The 27,705-nt window shown below is 45.2% G+C and overlaps 1 protein-coding gene across 1 annotated transcript in view; it reads left to right on the top strand.

Annotated features, from left to right (window-relative positions):
- The first annotated feature begins 9,067 nt into the window (after positions 1–9,067).
- The window catches only part of GATA4 (GATA binding protein 4), a 46,059-nt gene continuing 27,421 nt past the window's right edge, over positions 9,068–27,705 (top strand). The window contains exons 1-2 of the mRNA XM_038396097.2: positions 9,068–9,444; positions 12,676–13,522. Coding sequence (XP_038252025.1) covers positions 13,033–13,522 — 490 coding nt within the window. The 5' untranslated portion in view covers positions 9,068–9,444; positions 12,676–13,032. The remainder of the gene's footprint in view (positions 9,445–12,675; positions 13,523–27,705) is intronic.

Consider the following 27,705-nt stretch of genomic DNA (forward strand, 5'->3'; position numbering starts at 1 on the left):
ATGTATATATAGTGTGTGTGTGAGAGAGAGAGAGAGAGCGAGAGAGAGAGATCGCTCATACATTGTGTGTGTGTGTGTGGGTAATACGTGCCTAAATCCACAGCTTTAAAAATATCTCACAGACACACTGTATGTATATATATATATATATATAGTGTGTGTGTGTGTGTGTGTGTGTGTGTGTGTGTGTGTGTGTGTGTAAAATATGTGGCTAAATAAATCCACATCTTTAAAAATCTCTCACATACACACATTGTGTGCATATGTGTTTTATGTATAAAACACACACACATATATACACACGAATGTGTTCTCTTTCGCTCTTTCTATATTATACACATACACGAATGTGTTCCATACGCACACACACGTGTATGTTACACATACAGTGTGTATGTGAAATATTTTGAAAGCTGTGGATTTAGTCACGTATTTCACACACACACACACAGAGTGTATGAGCGATCTCTCTCTCTCTCTCTCTCACACACACACACATACATTAACAGTATATGAGCGATCTCGCTTACACACACGTTATATATATATATATATATGAGCGATCACACACGCGTTTTCCGGACTTAACGAATGGCATCCCGAGAATTACAAATAGCATTTTTATGCTAATAGATCGTTGTATTTGCATAAATACTATTATTAGAATAAAAGTGCTGTTTATTATTCCAGGGATACCATGAGAGAGGTGGGTTTCACACGTGTAATCGCTCACATATACGTGTGTGGTGTGAGTGGTCGGTGTGTGCTTCCTTATAGTTCACTGGGACTGTCAGAGGAAGGCTAGGTAGAGTCTGTGTGAATTATTTAAATTTATGAACGTGTTTCCGCCCACACCCACACATTGTGTGAATGTGTGCCAGTTGTAATTAATGGCTTTCCTAGAAACACCAGCAGCACTCCTTTGCTACTATAATTAAGTATCAAACAATATTTGCAGGTTTCAGAGTAGCAGCCGTGTTAGTCTGTATTCGCAAAAAGAAAAGGAGTACTTGTGGCACCTTAGAGACTAACAAATTTATTAGAGCATAAGCTTTCGTGAGCTACAGCTCACTTCATCGGATGCATTCGATGAAGTGAGCTGTAGCTCACGAAAGCTTATGCTCTAATAAATTTGTTAGTCTCTAAGGTGCCACAAGTACTGCTTTTCTTTATGTGTGATAAGTTGCCTTCTCAAGTTGTGTGTGTGAGAGAGGGAGACAAAACCAAAGCCAGGGAGAGTACACAGCCACATAACACCAGGCAAACTCCTGACAGATCTGTGGAGCTATTATCCAAAAACGCTCCATCTTTCAAGACTAAAATGTAAGGCACGCAAAACGGCACATTCAGAAACACTCACACGCAAATAAATCGCAAAAGAAGCTCTGGCAGCGGGGAAGGGAATTCCTTAGCAGCAGTAACACAGTCTGGGCTCCGCGCATCCATATTTCCTGAGCGTGTGTGAGACAAGGGACCTCTCTCCTCCGTGAGGGACAGTGGGAAAGGATCCAGACCCCCTTTGGTGGTTCATTTATTCACGCCTCTGGTTTAATAGCCACAGTGAAGTCTCATGAAGCTGGAAGCCTCTTCTTTTCCCTCCATCGTGCGTAGTGCACGTTTTGATCTATACGGAAAAGCATCGCGGAGCCAAATACCAAGGTCACCGTTGACTTTCTTAAATATTACTGGGGCGATGTTAGGTAGCGTCTGTTTTAACGATCTCTGCAAAAAATCGTATCAGACCACCCAGTATAAACAATCCTGGGAAATACTCAACAGATGCTACGCAAGTTGTTGTGTGTAGCAGCTGGGCAAATGTTAAACGGCAGTTAGTGTAATCCTGCTTTAGAACATGAAGCCCAAAGATCGGAGTGAAAAAACACACTTGCACAATTCCAGGTACTTTTTTCTCCACTAAGCAAAAACTAATTTTCCCCTTAGAAGATCATTAAATATAGGCACGTACAGAATGCTGAAATAGTTGAAACAGCTACATAGATATATACATTATATAGCTATATCTATGCATCAGTCTATAAAGATTTTCTTTAGGGCAAAAGCAAATATATTTGCGTATGTATATCTATCTATCTACACATATATGCATGTACATATACATAGATATACAGACTTCCATATGGAAGTCTGTGTATCTGTCTATATTTATATAAATATAGACAGATACACAGGTCTCACATAAACATATACATAGATACACACATCTATCTATCTATCTATCTATCTATCTATCTATCTATCTATCTATCAAGGGTTTTTGTTATATAAAAATGTACCACATAAAAAAAACTTTATACCATGCTGGTGGACCGGTGGCATTAGTGTTTGCTAAGACAGTCCCCACTGCCCATGGTTGCTATGCTTCTGCTCACTGACGTCCAGTGCTTGTTTGCAGGACAGGACCAAGATATGGGGGCTTGAGGGGGCTGCTGGGCAGTGATAAATGAAGCTGAAAGGTATCTTGTGACCCACCTACCCTATGTCAGCAATGAGCAATGACTTCAAAATTAGGTGTCTAGGATACTGAGCTACACTGGATTCTTGGTGCCTGATGGAATCCATGGATTGGCCCTGACACGGATTAAGATACGAGTTTGGATTGGGTGAGAGAAGTGAGACCATCCAAGATTTTGCTTTGGGGTTTCCAGCCCCAGGCCTTAGGGAAGGGCCCAGCGAAAGAAATCTGAGCCTCGCCCAGCGACTTAATGTTTGTAGTTGGAGGGGGGGAAGTTATGTTCAGACCGTTGTCCACATGTAAACAGCTGTGACATTTGTTTAGGAACGCGTCTGCGGGGCTGTGACATCACCCTGCGATCAGTGAGGCAGGGGTGGGCCTGTAACAGTTCCAATCAAAGGCAGCCCCGGCTGAAGGCAACCTCCCCCTCACCCTCGCCCCGGCCTGGACCGCGGTTGTTCCCCATTCTAGCTCGCAGAGGGGGTCCCCGCATCCGAGCCTAGAGCCTTGCGGGCCCGCTAGTGCTGAGCCGGTCCTTTGTCTAGCCCTTGAGACAAGGAGCTGGTCTCCTCTGCGATCAAAGGACGAGGGACTCTGCCCTGTGCGTGTGCGTTGCAGACAGACCTGGTCTTTCCCGGGTCCTATGTTCACAGGCCAGAAGGGACCATCTAGCCTGGCCTCCTACACGCGCACCTGGTCTAGTGTCTCTATTTTGTCTGATTCCCCCCCCTCACCCCATCCCTTAATTTTTGTTATTTACACAGAGCTTTTGCGGCTGATCTCTGAACTTGTACCGGGAATTCCCCCCAGCGGGTCCATATTGGGCTTGCTGGCAGCACCGTTTGGTTTGGGGGAAAGTTGGGGAGAACTGGCGCTTCCCAGCCGGCTCCGCCCGTGAATGCCTTTCCGTGGGTTCTTTCTTCCCCCTCTTTCTGGGGCCGCCCACGCCTGCCTGGAAGCAGCCCCGTAGAGTCACGTTAGAAACAAACCGCACCAGGGTTGGTCGCGATCCCTCAGACATAACGGGTGCGGGGCCCGAATCTGAAACCACGTGGAGTTCAGGGACTCGGAGATTTAACTTTCCATCTCCCCTACCTGTGGGCGTGTTTGGGGGACCGGGGTGGGGAGAGGCCCAAACTGCCATTGACCTCTCGGGGACCAGGATCGGGCCCGCTACTTTGTCTCTCCTTTTTATAACCTGTCTGCCCTGGTAGCCTGCGAGGTGGGTCCATCAACCGCACTTTCACCAAGGTGGAGCCTGTTATTTAATGTCTCTGTTGATTTCCTGCTTCTTCTTCTTCTTTTTTTTTCACTAGCTCGTCCTGCCCGATTAGTGTGGTTAATTAGGGAATTCGGGCTAATGTGGGGAGTTAGGTAGGTGTCACCTTTTGATTTGACGCATAGTACCATAATAATCCGGTGTAAAGTGCAGCCCTGAATTTATCTGTGTTATAGCTGGTTTCACATGGATTCCTCTTTCTTTTTCTTCATCCCTCCTCCCCACACAAAGATTTTAATACAGTAAAGCCTCCTTCCCTCAAGATTCAGATTTCAGAGTCAGGATTTAGGCTCCGCAGTAACCGATTCCGCAGCGGTTACTCAGACATTTCCACTCGGGATCAAGTTTCTGCGATCTGACCCTCTATTTTACTACACCCCCGCCCGGCCAGCAAGACCAGTATAATTAAACATGCCGGTGCAACCTCGATATTTCAGCAGTGCTGCGAAAATGGATCATATTTAAGTGGCATAGGAGCAAAATCACCTTGAGCTTGGTGTTTCTTCGGATAGGTTTAATGTTTTTCTCCCTTTTGGGGTATGCAGCGTTTCCTATTCGTTTCGTGTGAAATACTTGACATGCTACTTGAAACTTAGCTTCAAGTCTATAACCTATAATACGCATGTATATGATGCATGCATTGTGCATGCATCATAACATTATATTACATACATATATATTAGAGATGGATGCATCCATTATATATAATATGAATGCACGTAATGTACGTGTATTCAATATGTGCTGATGCGCACACACACAGGTATGTAAGGTTTCAGAGTAGCAGCCGTGTTAGTCTGTATTCTCAAAAAGAAAAGGAGTACTTGTGGCACCTTAGAGACTAACAAATTTATTAGAGCATAAGCTTTCGTGAGCTACAGCTCACTTCATCGGATGCATTTGGTGGAAAAAACCAAAAAAAAAAAAGGTTTTTTCCACCAAATGCATCCGATGAAGTGAGCTGTAGCTCACGAAAGCTTATGCTCTAATAAATTTGTTAGTCTCTAAGGTGCCACAAGTACTCCTTTTCTTTTTGAGGTATGTAAGGATATAATATGCATGCGTGTAATAATGTATATATGTAGCCACACACATTTGGACAGTACTTTTGTTGCTAGTCTGTATTGAAATAGCACCAGATTGCTGGTCTGGTTTTGCAACCTCTTTGCAGTGAAATATTTTATATCAAGGTCTACTGCATGGTACAGTCAATGTATCGCCTAACACTAACACTTAACAACGTTTAAATACTGGAACCTTCTTTTTTTCCATTCAGCCGGATCTTAAAAGTTGTCTTCATTGTTCACCAGCACTCATGAAACCTAGTTTCTTAAGCGTTCTCTCCAAGAGGCGTTGCTGTAGTAATTTCTTCTTTTGGTCCCTTCCAAAAAGGAATGCAAAGGCAGTGACTCCCCCCCCCCCCCCCAAAAAAAAATAAGTGAACGGGAGTGGCAGACTCATTTGTCGAGTTCAGTTGCAGGAGGTCTCAGCCCCCAGGTTCATAGTGAATGAAAATGTGCTTTATCATGGATAAGGCGTAGCCAGAAGATTTCATCCATGGAGAAAAGTCATTTCTGTGTTAATCTCCCTTTTAGAGATACAATTTCTAATGAATCATATTTGTCAGCGCTTTACAAAAACGTGAAAGGCAACACTATATTTTATTCATTAATAGGCCGATTCCCCCCCCCCCCCCGAGATTATCCAGAGAAAACTGCCCACTCTATCGCTGTATTGGATTTATCTCTCTCGTCAGTATCAGTCGTTCCTGGGATGTAAAGTGCGAGATATTTTATAGGGAATTCTATTTCCCTTGACAGAGAGTTCGAGTCCAGCCCCACACAACGCCTGTAACATTTATTTTTGTTATTATTCTTGAAATACTCCCGAGCACGCATCTGACAGATTGTGAAAGTCCTGGAGCAAGTCGGGAGATAAACTGAACGCAGACAGGTCCTTGAAATTTCCCCTGCTCCTGGCAACCACGGCAAACTCGTTTGTTTAAAAAAGAAAGCATTGGTATTAAACAGAATCTCCATCAGCCTTAATAGGCTCAGGTCCCAGTCAGTCTGCGGAGAAAGAAAATACTTGTCTTCTTTAGAAATATATTACATATGGATACACAACTGCGTAAAGAAATAAGCACAGATCTATTTGACACACATGTACACATTATCTGGGTATGTGTATGTATATATATATAAATAAAATATTCTATATGCATAACATATAGTATAAATATTGTATATATTTGTGTATATTTATTTATAATTTATATATATACACGCACATATATATTGTATGTATATATACACCCACATATTCAGGCGCATACATATATTTATATATAAAGTGTGTCCGTGTGCATAATATTATTCTATGCATGTTTGTATAGCTATAATATATTTAATATATAATAGTATCGTATAGTATAATAGATAGATAGATACAGAGAGAGACAGAGAGAGAGAGAGTATAGATTATACAGCTCTAGGTATGTAGCTGTTAGGTACTTACTATGTGGATTATAAATAATTTCTTCAGATTGTACCAATAAATAGGAGGAAGGTTGTGTATGTGAGTGGATAATATACACACTTCCATGTACAATCTTAAAACATTATTTCTAACCCACGAAATAGGACTAATTCTGAAAATAGCAAATCGAATCAACGTCTCCAACAGCAGCTCGCGGTGCAGTTCGAAATGGATCTGAATTTCACCAAAACGCTCTTTATTTTTCAACTAAACTAAACAAACAAAATCACCACTCATCCCAACGAGCGAAGGATCTCCGAATACGGAGTTTTCTCCTGTACTGCTGCTTGAGAACTGGTTTTCAGTTTTAATGGGAAAGGTTGCAGGATGGCTTCAGAGTGAGATTTCTAGTTTGAATCCGAAATGCGTTAAGATCAGTTTAAAAAAAAATCATAATTTCCCCGCGCTTTCTTTGGAATTTAATCCGTTTCGGTGTTTTGTGTTTTTTGGATTTTTAAAAAGTTTCATCCTTTTACAGCTGCCCTACCCGTTTATTTTCCTTAGCGTTCAAACGAAGATGTCAGGTTTCAGAGTAGCGGCCGTGTTAGTCTGTATTCGCAAAAAGAAAAGGAGGACTTGTGGCACCGTAGAGACTAACATGCTCAAATAAATTTGTTAGTCTCTAAGGTGAAACGAAGATGTGTACTTAGCAATGACATCCATTAGCTTCTAAAATTATGTCACAAGAACTTTTAAAGCGTGCGTGTGTGTGTGTGTCTTTGGTTTTGTTTTGCAATTTAGGAACTATTTCCCGGGTTCTTCGGAGAGGAAGAGCGCAGATCTACCCAGGCTGTGTTCTCCGTGCTTTATCCACAAGACTGGATTTCTAAAAAGCAGCCAGCGTTGTAAATTAGATTAGGCTTGCGCAGTTCTTGACATTGAAAGAAAGACATTTGTACTTTGTCAAAACTACAAGGCTAAACGAAAACATAAGCCCAAGAGAGAGAGGAGAAAAGACAAACCAAACCAAAATTCCGGGTTGCCTTGTAAAGGAAGGAACAAAGAAAGAAGCAGCCGCGAAAAAAAGGCGAAACCCGTCGCGCTTTGTTTTCAGCTGCGCAGCGCTTGGAAGCCAGGCAGAAGCAAGTGGTCACGCTGAGGCTGGTTGCTCAAAGCTAGTCAATTACCGCCGCCAGTTAGCAAGAGCACCGGCGACTTCCACCGTTCAATACCGTCTCCCGAAGTCACGTTTTCTTTTCTTGTGCTTAGTCCACCTAGCCGCCGGACCAGACCTAATGGGACGGTCCCGTTTGGCTGCACAGCCCCTTTCGCGGTGGGATCGCTGTTTATCTTCAAGAGTTGTAAGGCATTTTGCACATGATAAACCTCCTGTGGGGGGAAAAAACAACCCAAAACCCCAAAGCCTTCCCCCCGCACCTGAACGGGATCTTCTGGGCGGTTTGTTGATTATAACCGGCCTGGTGGGGATCAGATCCCTTGCTGGGATTGTGTTTGTTTTGTTTTAACAGAACCGATGTAACAGATCTCAAGAGGATGCGGCAGCACGGGACACAGAAATGTAAGTGCCTGTGCAATTCGCTTACTCACGCATAGAGGCTTGGTTTGATATAGCCCCTGTATTCCCTTTCAAATAGCAACGCTTCCAGATATTGGAAATCAGTCATTTGGCATGATAAAATGCTAACGGCTTGGAGGCCCGCTTGAGCCAGGATCTATGGGGTTGCTGCTGTTATCTGAATCCGAAGGCTAGGTGGTAATAGATGGTTATTTTTATGCAGCAATATTGTTCTATGATTGCCCTATTAACCTTTAGACCTGCCCGAGAGGCTGACATGTAGCCGCAAATCCATTTCATATGTGCCTAGGCAGACATGCGGGGCTGTGTTTGTCCCATGGAGGCCTGGGGAATCAGGGGAAAGGTTTTATTTGCAGAGCAGTTATTAGAAGAGAGGGTGGACCCAGCTCGTACGCTGACACTAATAACCCAAAAAGAAAAGGAGGACTTGTGGCACCTTAGAGACTAACAAATTTATTAGAGCATAAGCTTTCCTGAGCTACAGCTCACTTCATCGGATGCATTTGGTGGAAAAAAAATTCCACCAAATGCATCCGATGAAGTGAGCTGTCGCTCACGAAAGCTTATGCTCTAATAAATTTGTTAGTCTCTAAGGTGCCACAAGTACTCCTTTTCTTTTTGCGAATACAGACTAACATGGCTGCTACTCTGAAACTTCCTTCTTATTATATATCAGTCCCTCTGCAGAGCTACTCTGAAACTAATAACCCACTCCTCATGGCTCCCCGGCCATCTTTAGAGTTGGAAACATCCCTGCAGAAATGTCACCCTTTGGCCATAACTCCCTTGGGCTTCACTGATTTATGTACTGACCCTAAACTGAAAGCATCCCTTCCCTAGGGGCCTGATGAGAAGACCACTGAGACCAACGGGAGTCCAGTTTCAGTGGCCTTTGGATCCAGGCCCTAGGACTGTGAATGCCATGGGAAAGTGGAATAAATCCTAGACTACAGAAGCAGGGGAAGCAACATGTTTTTGTGCGGCAAAGGGGACATTTATAGCTAGCTGGGAAGGTGTTTTCCTGCCCTCTTCTCCCCATTTCCCAGAACCCCGGCCCCACAACCTGTGCCTGGATCCTTGATCCCACCTATAGGGGCCTGCACAATGACCCCCCATGTTCCACAGAGTCCAGGCATAAGCCGGGTTCCCGGGAAGGGCAACTGACCCAGAAAGCTTCATGCAGCGTCAGATTTTTACAGCAAGTGCCTGCCTTTGGGAGGGATGGGGGGGGGATCCATAAACTGCCTCCAGCTGAAAGCCCCTTCCTCTGCTGAGTGGAGCTGCCAGGGAAGAGCCTGCTGGACTTTGGCTGCTGTGGGGTTTTTTTTTTTTTTTTTAAACAGGAATGAAGCCTGGCGCCGGCTGATGGTGCAACAGATATTGCCTCCCCTGCCACGTGATGTGGGGAAACCAGTCACCAAGTGGGAGAGGAGAAGGCGAGTGGAGAAAGGGGGAAAGAGAGAGAGAGAGAGAGAGAGCAGGGAAAGGCTGGCAGGGCAGCACTTGGCTTCTGAGCCAGGAGGGGGAGGGGGAAAGCCCCACTTCCCGGTGGATCCCAAGGAGCTAGAGGTGAAAAGCCAAGCCAGGGGGTGCCCTAGCCCTCCGACATCACCAAAGGTGGGTAGTTCTTTTCTTGTTACCTTTCCAGGATGTCTAAGCGTCAGATCTGCTTGTTTCTCGCAGCTACAGGGACCCAGATGTGGCGTGATCGCCTCTCACGACCCTAGAAATCCAGAGCCAGCCTTGATTCTGTTTTTCAGACTGTTACAAACGTTGTGATGAAAATCGCTCGCCCTCTTAGGGGCCTTTTCCCTGCTGTGGATTCGTTTCGGCTCCTGCCTCTTTGGCCATGACATGGAAACTGTCAAAGCCCCGTCACATATGGATTCCCTCCCTTCCCTCCCCAGTCTCATTTGTTTCTGACACTGGGGAGAGGGCAACCATCAGTAAATTTGGAGGATCGGGATAAAGGCCGATTGGGGTTGGACATTTTGACAAGCTCCCATTCTCCAGATTTATTCCCCCCCTCCTCACGATTTCCAAAATTTCCTTCGTGTTCAGCTCGGGCCACCCTCGTTCATCTCCCTTGACTCTTGTCTTGCTGCTTATCTGCTCTTATCTAGGACTTATCTCTTTTGATTCTAAATTCACTCCTTGTGAGGTACGGAGAGGTTTTTTTTTGGGGGGGGGTAAGGTGACCTGGTTTGTCAAACTGAAATAATATCAAAGAACTGGTCCCCTTTCACTAAATCCATTTTTTTTCCAGTGTGTGGTATATTCGCCAGAATCCTAGCGGAAGGAAGAAGGCAAGGAGACATCAGACACAGACATACCATTTGATTATTCTTTTGGATACACTTTGTAATCTCTTTAGGAATATTTCACTTTCTACTAAAGATTAGCAAACTCCCAGGCTCTTCTGATATTATTTGTGCCCGTCTCCTACCGCCTTAATCACACACAGAAATAAATGACACCACCAGAGAGGAAAGGAAATTAAAAAAAAAAAAAAAGCGATCCACAGGACAGCTCTGAAGATTCATTTTTTATCTATTTAGATCCCAAACTAGATCAGAAAAAGAAGAAACCCCACTGCTTAATTTTACCGCCAGACTTTATGTCTTCCCAAACGAATTCTTGATCTTCTTTTCAGCTAATTAATAACATATGAAAAACAATATCAAATTTGGGTTATTTTTACTGCCTGTAATAAAAATATGGGGGAGAGAATTAATTAATTTCCGTTCGGCTTCGAGTGTATTCATTTTTCAATATGCCTTAAACGTATCGGTCGTCTCTCCCCCGCCGCCCCCTCCCAAAAAAACCCCAATAACTAATTTCGATTGTATATTTGTTTGTAAAGGCCGGACAGTCTCGTTCACCGATTTTCCAAGTTCTCCTTTGTCCAGGAGCATAAAGAATATTAGGAACTTCACGAAAGAAAACGCGGCAGGTTCTGTTCTTTGGACTTCATTTTCAGAAATATCCACCCATCGGATCTGATTTTCTCCATTTTATTTTCTCAAAATACTGTGTCCCTTAAACACCCCAACAATCCTGTACCATTTCCCCAGACACTGCAAAGAGGAGACGGCAGCGATCCAGGATCCGTACACCATTTCAGGCAACCCAGCTCTCAGCAAACCTGCCCTTAGCATCCGAATCATTATTATGCTGAATAAAAGTGACTTTACTTGCTGTAAATGAGGCTGGCGTAAAAGGGTCAGTCCTGTGACTTTTTGGAGGCGCAGAAACTTATGTTTTAAACTAGTTTTATGGTAAAGTAGAGAGCACAATCTCCGTGTCTCAGACCCCTCTCGAAACCAACGCAACGCTGCTATTCTTCCGCTTTCATATTGATTTTTTTTTCTTTTTGCGTCAAAATCCAAAGGGGTGCATTGGGGGAAAAGAGCGTTCATTTGCTCGAGGGCTGGCAGGTCCCTGGCAGCGTTGAAATTACTCGAGGTTTCCAGCGACAAAGCGATTCAATATATTTCTTTCCGGGCCATCAGAACTCCTAGCTGATTTGCGTTTTAAAATCCCAGGGCCTGAGCCAAAGACTAGAGAAGGCTATTGAAAATTTTGCATTCTTTTTTCGCTAGAGATTTTTTTTTTTTCCTTTTACAGCCGATGAATTCTTAAGCAAAAATCTCCCCAAGGAGCTGACTGGCAGTTTTGTCTGAGGATTGGGCCCTTTACTAGTAGATGCCTTTAAAAAGTCGTTTTCTTTTAATCTCGATTATTTATTGCCAAGTTATTCCGCAGCGCTTCCTATTAGCAGAGCGGTTGCTATGTCAATATGGAGAACGGTTTCTTTTGTTTAACACGGATTCTCCTGGAAAGCAAACCGGATCATTTGCACTTAGATATAACCACTTATTTCATATTTCGTGCCGTCTCTCCCGCCCGCTGATGTTTGCAAATTCTTGGACGTGTGCGCTCGTTTGCACTGCTTATGTGTATGGGTCCCTGTAGGTGTCTATGTATGTGTGCGTGTGTGTGTTTGTATTGCTCTTGTATGTGTGTCTGTATACATGCATGTGCATGTGAATATATGTGTGTATATATGTATGTGCACGTGTTGTGCATGTATGCCTGGCATGCGTCTATTTCAGCGTCTGCATGTGTCTCTGTATTTTGGATCTGTGTATGTGTGTGCGTCTCTATCCTCTGTGTGTGAGCGCATGTGTCTCTCTGTGTGTGAATGTGTCTATCTGTGTGTGTGTGTGTGTCTCAATGTGTGTGCATTTCTCTATCTCTGTGTGTGTGTGCATGTCTCTATCTCTGTGTATGCGTCTCTGTGTGTGCGAATGTGTCTATCTCTCTGTGTGTGCATGTCTCTGTGTGTGTGAATGTGTCTCTATCGCTGTGTATGTGTATGTGTCTCTCTGTGTGTGTGTGTGTGTGTGCATGTCTCTCTATCTCTGTGTATGTGTGTGTGCATGTCTATCTCTGTGTATGCGCCTCTGTGTGGCCATGTCTCTCTAACCTCTGGGGTCACGAGCGACCCCCCTCAAGTGTACGCTTCATTTAATTTCTCCCTTGACAGCTTCAGACTCCTGGTCGCCTGCAATCAGCCCCGATGTGATTTCAGATCAAACACCGGGCTCGGTCACATTAACAACACAATAGGCCCACTCGTACCTGAGGACAAAGCTTTTTTTTTTCTCTCTCTCTCCAGGGGCTCCTGGAGGAGCCTTGGGGAATGCTCCGTCTCTCACCTTCCCTCCGTGACCCTCCTCCCCAGCTCTCTCTAACCTCCTTATCTCCGCAGGCTCTAGGCTGGGTATGTGTCCCCCACCCCCCCTTCCTAACCAGCTTCTCCCCGCTGTGCTTTCTCCCTGCTAGGTGTGGGTGTGAGCCGGCCCGCAGGAGAGGGGAGGAGACTCCCAATGTTTAAACTCCCCAGCCCCGGTGGCTTTGGCTTGATGGATGGAGCCAAGGGGGAGCAGCTAAGGCGCTAGACCCGGCTCCTGCAGAGGACAGACAGCTCCGCCCGCGTGGAGAAGCCCGGCGTGGGAAGCCGGACCCCAGGGAGGACTGGGGCTCGCTGGACCGGATTGAGGACTGCCTGGTCCCTGGACAGGAGTGGGCAATAAACACCCCCCCCCCCCGCAGTGGAGCGTTGCACTTAAACTGGAGCTAACGGGGTAACCCGCCCCCCACTCTGGATTGTGTCGGGGCCCGGCCTTGCTTCGCGCCGCGATGTATCAGAGCCTGGCCATGGCCGCGAACCACGGCCCCCCAGCCTACGAGGGGGCCGGCGGGTTCATGCACGGCGGGGCGGCCGCCTCCCCGGTCTACGTGCCCACCACCCGGGTCACCTCCATGCTCCCCAGCCTGCCCTACCTCCAGGGCGGCGGCTCCTCCCAGCAGGCCAGCCCGGCCTCCAGCCACTCCATCTGGCCGCAGCCCGGCGCCGAGCCCGCCGCCTACAACCCCGGAGCCTCCCACCCGCCCGTCTCGCCCCGCTTCTCCTTCTCGCCCGGCGCCTCCCGGGAGGCCGCGCCCTACAGCGGCCCGCTGAGCCGGGAGCAGTACGGCCGGGGCTTCGGCGGCTCCTACTCCGGCCCCTACCCGGCCTACGTGAGCCCGGAGATGGGCGCCACGTGGAGCGCCTCGCCCTTCGACAGCCCCATGCTGCACAACCTGCCCAACCGGGGCGCCGCGGGGGCCGCCCGGCACGCCAACCTCGGTAAGTGCCCGCCCGCCTCTGCGCCCGGCGGCCCCCCCCGACACCCAGGCTACTAGCGGGGCGGCTTTGCAGGCTGCGATCCGGTGGGGGCTGGCCGGGCCACACCTCCCCCTCTGGCTGGCCTGCACCTCTCTGGAGAGGCAGGGGTCCTGGGCGGATGGGGGTGGCGGGACTGCTTGGGGAGGTAGAGAAATGAGGTCTCAATTAGGAGCTGGCTGCTGAAGAAGACAAGGAGCGGCCCAAGGCCAACGCTTTCCGGCTTGGGTGCCCCACGTTGTTGTTGTCCTGAACGATTAGTAAATCCTAAAAAGAAAAGTCCTCCTTTTCCTTTTGCGAATACAGACTAACACGGCTGCTACTCTGAAACCTATTAGTAAGTCCTGGTTATTCTGGCAGGGCCTAGGGACTAATCAAGAACAAGGCTCCAATGTGCTAGGGGCTGTACATACACAGTGTCTGCCCTGGAGAGTGTCTAAATAGACAGGACAGACACGGGAGGGAGAATGGGTATAACACCCCAGCAGAGTGAACCCTGTCCGGTGGCCTATGGCATGTTGGTGCCCCATTTTGGGGGTGTGTGGGTGAGTTAGGAGGGGATAAGCTAAAGGGAAAGGGGAGGGCCCCGTGAAGGAAGCAGGGTGAGGAAGATGCAGCAGGGGAGAAGAGGAAGGGAAAAAAGTTGCTATATTCATATTTACTCTTCTAAGTAAGTGGAAGGTGATGAGCACCCAGCTGGCTTCCATTGGCTTCTATGTGAGCTGCTGGGTCCTGAGTGCTTTTGAAAACGAAACAACCGATTTAGGTGCCTATTGTAGATTTAGGAGACTAACTTTAGGCCCCCGGTTTTGAAAATCTTGGTGACGCCTGCTCACTTTTTTATTTAGGAGCCTAAATGCTGATTTAACATAAAGTGCACAGGTCTTAAAAAATCCATCTAAGAGGCAAAACCTGTTGCCTCTTTATTTTATTTTGGAGAGATAGAGGGGAGGGAAAAAAAGTGAATCTTCTGTGTAATCACAAGCGTATCATCTCTAAATCCATTTTCCTCTCCATGTTCTCTCTACCCCCCCTATTTGGTTTAGCCTCAGCTGAGGGTGGTGTAGTTTAAAAATAAAACATAGTACTAGGAAAACGATTTGAATTCATGCATAATGTGCCCGTAGATAATAGTGTTTAGCACAAATTTTCCTCCTAGTCTAGTATGAATTTGTACAATGCTCTATTCCGATTTTTAAAAACTTTTCACAAATAAAGATAGTTATTGTTCGGGGACTGGGCATCTCAAACTCTTGGAGCTTTTTGTTGCCTATACAAAGGCAATTAAAAAGTGCCACCTGGTATTTTAAAGACAAAGTTTGCACCAGCCTTGTGGTGTTATCAGACAGTATTGTTAAGATGTGCAATACACAATGTCTGACATATTTCGATAATCTTTTAGACTGCTCCTAAAAAAACCCCATATCTTCCCCATTGCCCCCAACTAGCGAGTTAATAATAATTTTAAATACCACAACAAAACCAAACCCAGGAATACCTGAAGCCTCTCTAAATTATTCCCCTCTCTGCATTTTTCAGCCCATCTTTCTTCTATGCATCTGACTTTCAGGGCCCAATGCTTACTACTTAGTACTAAGCACCGAGCCTACTATCATAGTAGTTCCATTGACTTCAAAGCAGCTATCCCTAGCAGTAAACACCAAACTTGTTTGGGTATGTAGGTTACAAGCTTTGATTCTAAGCTCTTAGAGTGTGGGGTTGAATTGGTCTTTGTGCCTTTGTACAGTACCAATTATATTGTTCAGCCCACCAACCGAACATTAATGATCTTTTACATTCAGTGCTACAGGAAAGAATTTTAAGTTCAAGACCAAGGCCCCAATTCAGCAAATGGATCTGTGCCAGTAGACCGCCTTGCCTATGTAGTGCTATAATTTACACGGGGGTCTTCCTGGGTGGATCCGATTACAGGATCAGGGCCTAAGTGAATAAAAGATATTTGGGTTTTAAAATAAAAAGTACTAAGTACAAGTGACTTTTTATGTTAAAAAAACCCAAAACTTTAAAATATGCATGAGAGCTGGGTATGAACATTTTAAATTATGTTTTATAAGTGCCTGAAGTTCAACAATGATTGCTTTAAATATAACCCCCAATCCAGTCATTTAGGGAAGTGGTTCTCAATCTTTCCAGACTACTGTACCCCTTTCAGGAGTAAAAAAGAAAAGGAGTACTTGCGGCACCTTAGAAACTAACAAATTTATTTGAGCATAAGCTTTCGTGAGCATGAAGTGAGCTGTAGCTCACGAAAGCTTATGCTCAAATAAATTTGTTAGTCTCTAAGGTGCCACAAGTACTCCTTTTCTTTTTTGCGAATACAGACTAACACGGTTGCTATTCTGAAACCTTTCAGGAGTCTGATTTGTCTTGCGTACCCCCAAATTTCACCTCACTTAAAAACTACTTGCTTACAAAATCAGACATAAAAATGCAAAAGTGTCACAGCACACTGTTACTGACAAATTGCCTACTTTCTCATTTTTACCATATAATTATAAAATAAATCAACTGGAATATAAATATTGTACTTACATTTCATGTATAGTATATAGAGCAGTATAAACAAGTCATTGTCTGTAGGAAATTTTAGTTTGTACTGACTTCGCTAGTGCTTTTCATGTAGCTTGTTTTAAAACTAGGTAGATATCTAGATGAAGACCTCTGCATACCCAAGGGGTATACATACCCCTGGTTGAGAACCACTGATTTAAGGCTCAGACCTCCATCTTTGCTCAAGTTGAATTCCCACTGGATTCCATGGGAGTTTTGCCTGCAGGACTTAGCCCTTAGTATTTAAATGGACCAAGGATCATGTCCAGCTGGGTGGCTTTTCTAACCTAAGGGGATACTTTGTGGAGACTATACTTTTCTAGGTGTTGGTATGAAATGTGGAAAAGTTGTAGGAAGGCAGTTAAGAAGCAAAGGGAGAGATTCTTTACAAGAGGGAAACAGTTGGTTAGAAAGTCCAGGTGAAATAAATGAAATTATTGCATGAAATCAGAATGATAGGCACATATGGAGGGGAAAAAATTCACTTTATGTAGTGTGAAAGGAGATAAAATATATTCAGTTGTAAATAATAACACGAGTGAAATGCACACAGTTCAATTCGACCATAGATGTTAGTGGGATGACTGGGTTTTGCTCTGTGTTTTTACAGTGCCTAACACAACAGAGCCCCTAACCCAGCTGGGGTCATTAGGTGCTGGCAGAATACTTGTATTTATTTGTTTATTTATTTGCAACAAGCTACACAAGTGTGCCAAAGTGTAAAAGAAACCATGGGCTGAATCCTGAAGTTTACATTTGCACGTCATTTCCATTACAGTCAGATTTGTGGGGAGAACAACACAGGCTTTATTACATTAGGATACAGTGTGAGACCAAAACCAAAGAGCCTATATTTGTAGCATTGATTTTTAAAGCTGAACAATGGGAAGTTGGGTGTAAAAATCAATGACGGACTGGGTAAAATGAGTGGCTTAGGATCCTAGTTGGATTTAGGCTCAGGCACTTTTGAAAATGTTACCCAACATGGTCCCAAAGTGCCTAATTCACACCCTTGCAGGATACCAACCTCAGTGCCTAAAGAGGGAGGATCAGGTCCATCCGAGATGGCCATGAACTTGATCCAAGCCTTGGTTTGATGAGGCTTTAATGAATTCCTGATTTAATGGTGCGTGAAAAGAACCCACTTTTAAGTCTGCTTTCATAGCCCTGTCAAAGCCAAAAGCCATCTCCTCCGATTGAGCATCTGCTGCTGCTCTCTCCTCCACAGAGTCTGAAATTAGCACAGCCTTGCAACCTGCAGACTAGGAGCTGGGGGAAGGGGTTGTGGATTGGAGGAATCCACATCATTTTAAGGTGAGGGAGACATCTACCGGAGTCAGGCCCCAAGATCCATGCAGGGAAAAGGAGAAACAAGGCCTGGAAGATCTCAGATCTATGTAGCATGCAACAGTTGTTTAAAAGTATGGACAATGGGTCAAATCCTTACCCTCTCTGCAACCTTATGGAGCCAGTTTTCCCTCTCATTTACACTGGTGCAATTCCTTTGGAATCAGTGGAGTCACTCCGGTGTAACTGAGAGGGGAATATGATTGCACTCGGGCGTTACAGGGATTTGTCTGCTGGAGGGAACATTTATGTTCTTTTCATTGCAAACCAAAGCAGAAGTCTGGGAAGGGGGTTGTCTGAACGGGCAGATATTCAGCACAACACCAGCATCTGGAAAGATCAAAGTCCTGAGCAAAAACACAGCTTTGTAGGCAAATGTCTTCTCTGCAGCTGCTGTTTGAGATTTTGAACCAGATCCTAAGTTTTCAGCAGGGACACTAAGATATTTGCCCTGTAGCATCCCCTGAGTGGTTTCCATGTGACTCATCAGCATTTGTTACAATCTTTTGCCACTGAAAGCACTGTATTACAGTAACGTTCCCCACACCCCTTCTACAGAGGTGTGTGCTACTGAACTCTAAGTCCCCCAGCTTTACATGCAGAAACTGACTTATTAACTTACCCAGTGCAGACAGTGGAAAAAGGAAATGTATTTGAAATATGTTATTGCCCCGATCCTACAAGGTACATCCTGAAAGGTGTGGTGCACCCTCAATTCCCATTGATTTCCATGGGCTTGGGCCTTATACCTATATATGCATTTATTTATATTGTGTCTGTAATATACAGAATCCAACCCACATCTTCCAAAATTAGAGCTCAGTCCCGCAACCCTCACTCATGTCCACACCCCTTACAGACAAGCTCCCGTCGGCACTGCTTATGTGAATAAATGATTATGCGCTACAGGGGTACAAAGCAAATAGGAAAATTCCATTGGAGTGAGTGGGCCTGCTGCATTGCTGTGATATACCAGTTTTATGATGGCATGACGCCATTGCCCTTAATGGAGTTGCACTGTTGTGAAATTGGTATGACGGAGCCATGAACTGAGCCTAATAAAGGACAGAACTGGGCAAAGGGAGAGAAGGATTTAGCCCAGATATATAAATATTCTTTCGTCTCTAAAATCCCAGAACAGTGTTTTTTTACAAACTTTAAATAAGTCAGTAATACATTTGTTGTTATTATTTACTAATATATAGACCAAAATGGTGCATAACATGACACCATAACGTAGCCTACATTACATTATAAGTTGTAATTAGTTGTTCGTGTAAACCAATAAAATCTGAAGATAAAGGGTGAAGGGCATTAAAACTAATACTTTAGTTTTAAAAGATAAAATTAGCTCGCTCTAGACACAGGTCTTTGTACAGATTACTTTAGTTACAGTAATATTGAGAGGCCTTTTAAGAAATGGATGACTGGGACATGAATCTGTTTGTATTTTTATAATTTGTTTCCATCTTTTTGGTAAAAGAGGATAAAATCCTGTGATTGAGCTACTGTTAATTGCAGGCCGTTTATCGAGGGAAATGTCCCAGGCCTGATCCTATATTCCTAGCACATTCCCGGTGACGGGGAGAAACCCTGGCTCTGTTGAAATCAATGGAGCCAGGATTTCGCCCGAAGTAAACAGGGACTGTTTGTTCAAGCAGGATCAGATCTTGTACTTGTGAGCTCTTCAGTCATGAAAGATAGTTTCTCTAAGAATACCTTGCTGTTTGCAGGTGCCTCCTCACAAACCTTTGATGCAGCTAATTTGACATTGATCTCCCAACACTTGGGGTGCATCTTCACTAGGATAACGGGTATGTTCTTAGCTAACTTGGGGGCCAAGTTGCTGAGGCCTAACCCATGTGGGTGAGCACTTTTATTATACAAATGCAACTCGTGAGCGTAAAGCTACATCTACACTACAGATCCCATACCAGCATAGTTCCCTAGTTTAGACGCAGCATGCACCTATAGAAGGAGTTTTTGTGCCAGAATAGGAACACTGCCTGCTAGAACGCAGTTAGCAATGCCACCTGAAGCATTCTTCTGTTGGTATCGCTGCATCTACACTGGGGATTTTGCCATCATAGCTATGTCACTAGGGGATGTGAGGTTTTCAGTTTTAAGTGGAGACCAGGCCTACGTGACAACGGGGAGTAAGGGCTCCACAGTTTGGCCATTGGAATGGATAAGATTCTATTCCAGGGTTGGATAAAACACATTAAAGATTGATCACTGTAAAATTAAGAACTTTTTTTAAATGGACACCAGTTCACATGAAAATGACATTTCTTTTAAAAAATCATCCTCTGTAAGAATAAGAAGAATATAATTATGGTCATATTCACTGGTCCCGGTCCCGGTCCCGATTAGGACCCCATTGTGCTAGATACCGTAAAAACAGAGATGTTTCACGCTGAAGAAATTAAATACATTAAATTAATCAACTACTAAAATTGAAGAAATTAAATACAAACCTTAACAGGCTTCAAAGCAAGCAATCAGATCTGCTAGCACAGAGCCCTGCACCCGTGCAGGGTGCAGAATCTGATTGCAGAAATAGGATTTTAGGGAGAAATAATCCTGCAGACTTCATGCAAGCAGAAACCCCACTGACTCCAAGAAGAGCTTTGCCTGCATACGGCAGCAGAATAATAGCTCATTTCATGGGACGGCACTTAGTTTAATCCTGAAGTCCCCTGCAATCCACACAAATCTGGTGTCCCTTGTTGTTTCATGCTGAGAGTGTGACATGAGAAAAGTAGGATTATTGCTCTGAGGTTAGAGTGTGTTAGTTGCACTGAAGGAAAGAAGCTCACAGCAGTGTATGGGTCCTGCAGGGATAATTTTTTTTGCGTCCTTCATTTTGGATCTTTGGACATTTTACATCCTACTCTGGAAGGTTGAGAAGTGTGTGTAGGACTGGGCCTGTTCTTTCCATCTCTCATCCTGCTGAAAAACAAAATTAGGGATCCGTATTCCTTTTGCGCACAGTGAAATAGGCTGGAGACTGGGGTGCACTGAGCATACAGCATTGAGCTGCTAGACTAGTCGGTTTCACTCGCTAAGTGTGGTCAGTTTCGCCCTGGTAATCTCTAGTAGGGCGGTGTGTGTGCCGCTTGCTTGCTTAAAGAACAAAGAAAATGTTTTGATTGAAGTATATTTTTTAAAAGGATCACAAAGTTCAACTTAAATTGTGGAATTTTAAGACAATACAAAAATATGCATCTCAAATTGTGAAATTTAAAAAAAAATCATGAAAAAATATTTAATCATAGGTTGTGTGTGTGTTTTTTTTTTTTTTTTTTTATGTAGAAAACCTACATTTTGGAACTAAACTACCTGACAACGAGCCATTAAGCATTCAGCATGTTATTCCAGGCATAATGAAACTGACACTGCACTTTCTGTGAGCGAATCTTTATGGAGTGCTAAGGCAGTTTAGCGGTTGGTAGCTGTAAATTTGTCCAACCTCAAATGACAAATTAAAAATAATTTGTGATCCCATTTAACTAGATGTGTGTTGAAAATGGTTAGATCATGCAAGGTGCAATTGCTCTTAAATACTCCCTGAAGTTCCCGATGTTGCCACTAGAAATAGCACTGCGACTTCCATTTGTGCAGCGACAGGGTAGAAAATTTTGAAGGCCCAGTGCATTGTAACAAAAGTGAATCGGCATTTACACACAGAGGAACAGCATTTCATGGGCTCTTTGGGTCCACTTAAGTCAGTGGGAATTTCTTGTGACCCATGTAAGGAGGATCCGGCCCTTAGAGAAGCCATTCCTGAACAGAACTGATTTACTGAACCGCTGACAGTTCCTTTGTATCTTAGATTTTGAAACAAGCAGTTCTTTCTGTTATTAGTATTCCTTTTAAATACAGTTTGGCAGTGTTGGACTTCCTTGTGCATAGAACTCAGACAACAGGGCTTTGAATGGAAGCACACTCCAACAAAGATTTAGACTGATATTTTCAAAGCAGGGCATCCAGCGCCCGTATCCAGCTTTGAATTCTTTGTTTTTAAAGTTCTGTTTTAGGCAGTATCTAAGGGCAGTGAAGACGTATTTTGCAAAAACTTGCACGGAAGTTTTTAAAGATGGTTGATTCTGCAGTGTAGTTCCTTATCCATTCACATAGGCTTGATCTACACACAAAAGTCTAAGCAGAGATCTGCGTTAGAAAATGGAACTGGCTTTGTTCTGAGATGAAATGGTTCCCATTGAAATCAAAGAAGGGTTTGTTATGGACTAGAAGAGAAGCAGGATCAGGGCCATATAAGATAGTGCAGGGAGAGGGAACTGGGATGCAGAAGAAAACAATCCATTGCAAAATGAATGGAGACCTAACCTTAGTTGAGTCTGAGCACACAAATCCCAAGACTAAAGTTAATGGAACTTTCGATAATTTCTAATCAAGTTGGTTGGTTGCCACATTGAGGGATTTGGGGTGTGGTTTTTTTGGTGGGATATAATCAATATGTGATCAGGATGGTCCCTCCCCTTATTGGGACGAACTGGATCTGATGTTGCTCTTTGTGGGAGTGGGAAAGTAAGTCTGTTTGTTAGAAAATCTTTTACAGAAAGGAAAAGTTTAAGGTTTCCCCTTTACACATAATGGCCAGACACAATCAGAGCTGGAGTCCAATATCCTGTCTCCACCAGGGGTCAGTGCCAGATGGTGCAATAGAATAACCTGCCCCCGAGGAATCTTTCCTCCTAACCCCCAGTAATTAGAGGTTGGCGTCACCCTGAAGCTCTCTAAGGAAGATCACACAATTGCTCATAAAAAGCAATCGGTTGCTCTTTTACCTCATTCATTTCCCCCTTCCATTTGACCGGCACAAACCTCTTCTCTGATGTGTCTTATTAATTATTATTATTATTAGTGGTAGTAGTATTTGTTTTGTGGCAGCCCCTAGGAGCCCTAGTCATGGACTAGGTGCTATACAAACATATACCAAAAGATGGTCCCTGGCCCAAAGAGCTTCCAATCTAAGTATAAGACAAGAGACGACAAATGGATACAGCCAGACTGATGGGGGAGCACAAGGAAGCAATGGGACAATATCATTATCTTATCTCAATCTTAACTCCCAGTGCACGGCTCTTCCTGCAGCTCATGTGTATCTCCAGCTCATCACCTCTTCATGTATTTTCAAATATCATTTGAAATGGATCCCCCCCCTTGACTGCCTCGTCACTTTCCTCCCCTATGCTGTTGCCAACTCTTTGTGAGATTTGATGTTGTTTCTGAAAGCCCCAGCTCCTGGAGTCATGTTATTGTGTGAGAATCTCCAAGCTTTCACTGGGAAAAAAATTAGTAAGTTTCTAGCCCTCCCGGTGTTGGAGGAAAGCTTGAAAACAGGAGCCCTAAACCCTCAAAACTCAAAAGACAAATTAAAAAGAACCCAACATTTATTATTATTTTTAAATGTCTTGATTTTTAAGCCAATCTCATGATTTTTAGGAGGCGGGGCTCATGATTTTTTGAATGTTCAGGGCTGGCAATTCTGGAAAAAAATACTCTGAAAGAAGCCCCAAACCTTGAGCCCAGGGGCATGTAAGGTGCTAAATGTGTTCCTACTATGCAAGGAACCAATTCTGCCCCCACCTGTTTGGGGGGAGGCTCCCTTTGCACAGGAGGGATTGTGGATGTGTTGGGGATGTTCAGTGACAACATGCATGAGGGGAGCAGGGCCGAATGTGGGTACCACTCCCCCCTATGCCCTGCAGCAGCTGCTGCAGCCTGGCTGCCTTGATAGCCAGGTTGGTTAGTGCGGGGATTTTTCTCCAGCAAACCCATGCACAGAGCAGAGCCCTTCACTGTGGGCCTTGCCCGGGCGCTCCGCATTCGGCTCTTGCGCTCTGTATTTTAAAAGATATGGGGCAGATCTTCAGCCGCTGTCGGTTAGCTCTGCTCCATGCATGTGAGGTTACTCTCATGGACGGAGTTATTGCACCACGGAAGGCTCAGATGGACAGAGGCCGCTCGAGACAATGTGGGATACCCAGTCTGGCAGCCTGGCCAAACGTACGTAGCACCCGGGGTTGCAGCATCGCTCAGGTTTGGCCCAGCTGCCCCAGGCAGAATCTGCCCCCCAGAATCTGCTTGTTGCTAGACCAGCCCCTGCCAGTGGAGCTAAGAAAATTTACACCTGCTGTGGATCCAGGGAAGCTACAGTGATGAATAGCAATTGAGGAGCTGGCCCTAAAGCTTGGTGTGATTCCCTGAATGGTTATGGCCCCACATTAATGGAAAAGTCTTTCCATTCGCCTGGCATTTAGCAGAGCAGCCTGAATCTCTCACTCCCTCCGCAGTCAGCCTTCCCTGCTGAACTCCAGTCAGTGAGTGTTCTACCTGCGCGGGGATCAGCCGCCTCCTCTCTCTGCTCTTTCAGTCATCCCCAGCCATTTACATTTCTGAGCGATCCAGTCAAACTTTGTCACCTCCCGTCAGACCTAATCAATAGGCAGTGGGGAGCAGGTTAATTATAATCGCAGAATAAACGCCGAAGTCTCAAAGTTCACCGACTTTAGCAGCGTTTCAAAACCAGAGAGGACAATGCCAAGAAACTTTCATTGATCCATCCAAGGCAGGTGTGGTAGTGTGAACCTGTCCGCAGTCCGATCTGATTCAAGACTACTCGATTTTGTTTCTTATCTCAAGCTATTTCCTATCTTATAATGTCTGTTATTTTAGATAAAAGTCCAATCAATTGGGTTAGAAAACCTGCAAGTTATATTTTCCTCTGATAAGTTTTGGTACCTGCAGGTCTGTCAGCTGGGTGCTTGTCAAGGTCTGAATTGACCTGTTCAGATATTTAATCAGTTACTGTGAAAATCTCTCTCTCTCTCTCTTCCCCACCCCGCTCCCAATGCAAGGGAGTGACCCAATGTTCAGAACAACAAATACTGCTGGAAAAGAGAATTATTAGAGGTTATCCAGTAAACAGGGAACAGGGGGCAAAAAGCACAAACCGGGCATATTTGAGATGATTAAAAGAATTAGAAAAAACAAAGATATAGATAGATAGATAGGCTAGAGACTGACCTGAGTTGTCCTAGGCTGTTTTCTGAATTCCTTCCTTTAAAGATATTCACCATTGTAACAGAAACTAGAATCTGGCTCAATAAGTGCATAATGATCCTGCAGGCCTGACATGGGTGCCTTGCTGAGGTCAGTAAGGCTTTTCACTTGAGCAAGGATTCATCAGCTGAGTAAGTGTTGCAGGGTTGGACCCTTAGAGAGATACCGTCAAGGGGTTGAAGCCCCAAGAGTATGTTTCATAAAACAAACAACAAAGAAAGGTAAGCTCCATCCCAATGGTTTTAAGATCTTTGCATAGAAACTTTCCCCTACAGGGGTTGGAAGCCGAACAGCAAGAGGGCCACTTGGGTGAAACTTATGAAAAAATCCCTGGCTAGCTGCATTGTCCAAGCTGAGCAGGAGACAAGAAAGGAAAGAAACGGCACAACCGGTGAAAAGGGAATTCAGTTTCCAGCAATGTAAGGTGTCATTAGTGACAGAGGCCAATCACTTTCTGTGTCCGGACAATAAGATTTGCCTCACAACAGTGTCATTTTGTTAATGGAATAATGTAGAAAGAATACAACCGTCGTAATTCTCATTATTTATCAGATCTTCCATCCAGAGATTTCAGAGTACTATTTTACACACATGAACCCTGATTTTGCAAAGTTTTAAAGCACGTGCTTCTCTTTATGCATTGTGGATAACCCCATTAAACTCAATGGGTGAAATCAAGTCAATGGCAAAACTCCTATTGACTTCAGTGGGGCTAAAATTTCACCCCAGGGGCGGGGGGGCTACTACTCATTGTGCATAAATCTAAGCACATGCTTAATTATGTCTTTGCAGGATCAGGGCCAAGTTAAAAAGCCATTAACTATGTGTGGGTCCAACCAGTGATTTGGGTCCAGATCTGGCTTGCTTTACTCACGTGTGTAGTCCCAGTGATGTTCTAATAATGATGATGAGATACACCAGCCAGTTGCATAGTAACTGAAGCCTGAGTCCGCTTGCCCTGATGTGTCCGCAGACACTGGGAGAAGCCCTTAGTACTGCCTGGAGACAGGGGTGCATGTGCTCAGAGAGGGAGTAGGTCATATGATTACTTGGTTTACAGTCCCCAAAGGACTCTGTATGCGACCCCTGTGCTGATTTCTAGAGGTAAGAATGGAAGGAGTAATAGTCACAGCAGGGGAGAGCATAACATGCGAGGGGCACAATGGGCCTGGTTCTCACTTACTCTAGGGTCCCTTGATGCTCTCTTAGAGTAAAGGAGCCACACAGTGGGTGCAAACAGCCTTCCCTCCCCAACAATCCTCGCCGGGCAGAAGGCCTCCCCTACTCTGAGAGAGCTGGCACAAAGGCTGCCTGCTTGGATGTGGGCAGACACCCCCACTAGCGGGGCTTGAGCTGGCAAGTTAAGAATAGCGCTGTGGCTGGCTTGGGCAGCAGCTCGGTCTCTCATGCCAACCCGGCCCCCAAGGTGCGAGCTCGGCTGGCTAGCCTGAGTCCATGCCAGAGCCACAACGTCCACACTGCTCTTTTCAGTACCCTAGCTCGAGCGTGACTAGTCTTGAGTCTGTCCATCCAGGTTGGGAAGCTCGCTCTCAGTTGCCATGTAGATATACCCAGGCAGTTAGAGCCCTGAGGCTGCTCTGACTTACACAGGGACCAAGGCAGGTCCCTGCACAGTCCCAGAATACAGGGAGTGCAGAGGTAATTTTAAAGCCACCTTTCCCTCTTCCCTCCATCCCTGCCCAAGTGCAGGAACTGAGGAACTGAGCCTCAGGCCTGATATATTTAGAAGGGCCCTCAGCCATATAGATAACAGTGTGAATAGGGTCAGTGATAGGAGTTCCCAGCAAGGTCATTCCTGGGGGTTCCCCAACCCTTCAGCTCTATTGGCCTCACAAGTCCCTTCAATCTTTTCCTCCCCTCCTTTCTGTTTGTACTCGCCCATCTCTTTTAGGCCTGAAATGGCTGGAGGGGAGTTAGCAGATCCTCTCTCTTCACCCCACCCCAGAGAGCAGAACTATCCAGCTAATCTAATCACAGATTGGCAACAGCCCTTTCCGGGGACACTGCAGAATATGGCCCATGAAGGCTGGGAGTGAGTGGGGCAGCCAAGGAAATCATTGGTGGTGCCACGACTTTCTTTCTTCCTTTCCATCCCTGACAGTTTTGACACACTTGCAGAGTGGTGTAGGACATACCTGTTTACCTGGGTACTAATAGCCATGGGGTCTGAGCTCTTCTGTGATCTCTCCCATCTTTCATTTGCCCCGTCCCCTTGCCCTGTCTGCGTCAGGAGTGGCTCTGTTCACAGCGCTATGTCTTGGTTTGGCGCCATGGACCACACCTCGCCCCGCGTGACTCTATAAGCCTGTGGTCTATAAGCCAGCTCCTGTAATCAGGGCATTTAGGATGATTCGGTCACAGACCATACAGAGGAAAAACGCCCAACAAGCCGAAGTTTGGTCTTGTGGTTAAGACACTGTGCTGGGACACCGGAGGTCTGGATTTCTTTCCTGGGCTGTGCTGCAGACTTCCTGTCTGACCTTGGGCAAGTCTCTTAACCTCTCTGTGCCTCAGTTCCTCATCTGTAGAGGTCGTGTGCCCGCTAATGATCCCTCAGGGCCACTGACAACTGGCAGAGTTTAGAACAGCCGTTAGGCGGCTCTAGATTGCCCCGGGGCATGAGGCTGGCACTGAACTGGCCCAGTGATCGGGGGCTGTAAATGCCTCCATTGCGCATCCCTCCACAAAGCTGCACCCAGCACATCTGCTGACTGTGTAACTTGATACACAGGATGACTTGAGCAATAGTTTGACTGTGGGAAGGTGTGGAGGCCTCTTTGGCTAGGAGTACAAATGTACAAAGGGTTGGCAACCTGTAGGAAGATGAAGGCTGTTTTTGCCCTCAGATCCTAACAGGGGGTGCAGTTGCCTGATTGAGGGAGTGGGAGGAGCTAGCTAATCCCATTCTCCCTTTCTATTTCACATGGAATGCGGATGCTCTTTTGTGCTGATTTATTCGTTACAATTTCCCGTTCCTGGGTGCCTTTTTCAGGGTGAAATCCCGCTCCCCTTCCCCCCCCACCAGGCAAAGGGCTAGCACGGGGCCTATGCACCACGGAAATCCTACCTAAGGCTTCTAAACAGGACGTAACCATGAGCAGTGTGTAGGCCTTGAACTG

Source organism: Dermochelys coriacea, chromosome 3, assembly GCF_009764565.3.
Source record: "Dermochelys coriacea isolate rDerCor1 chromosome 3, rDerCor1.pri.v4, whole genome shotgun sequence".
Lineage (NCBI taxonomy): Eukaryota > Metazoa > Chordata > Testudines > Dermochelyidae > Dermochelys > Dermochelys coriacea.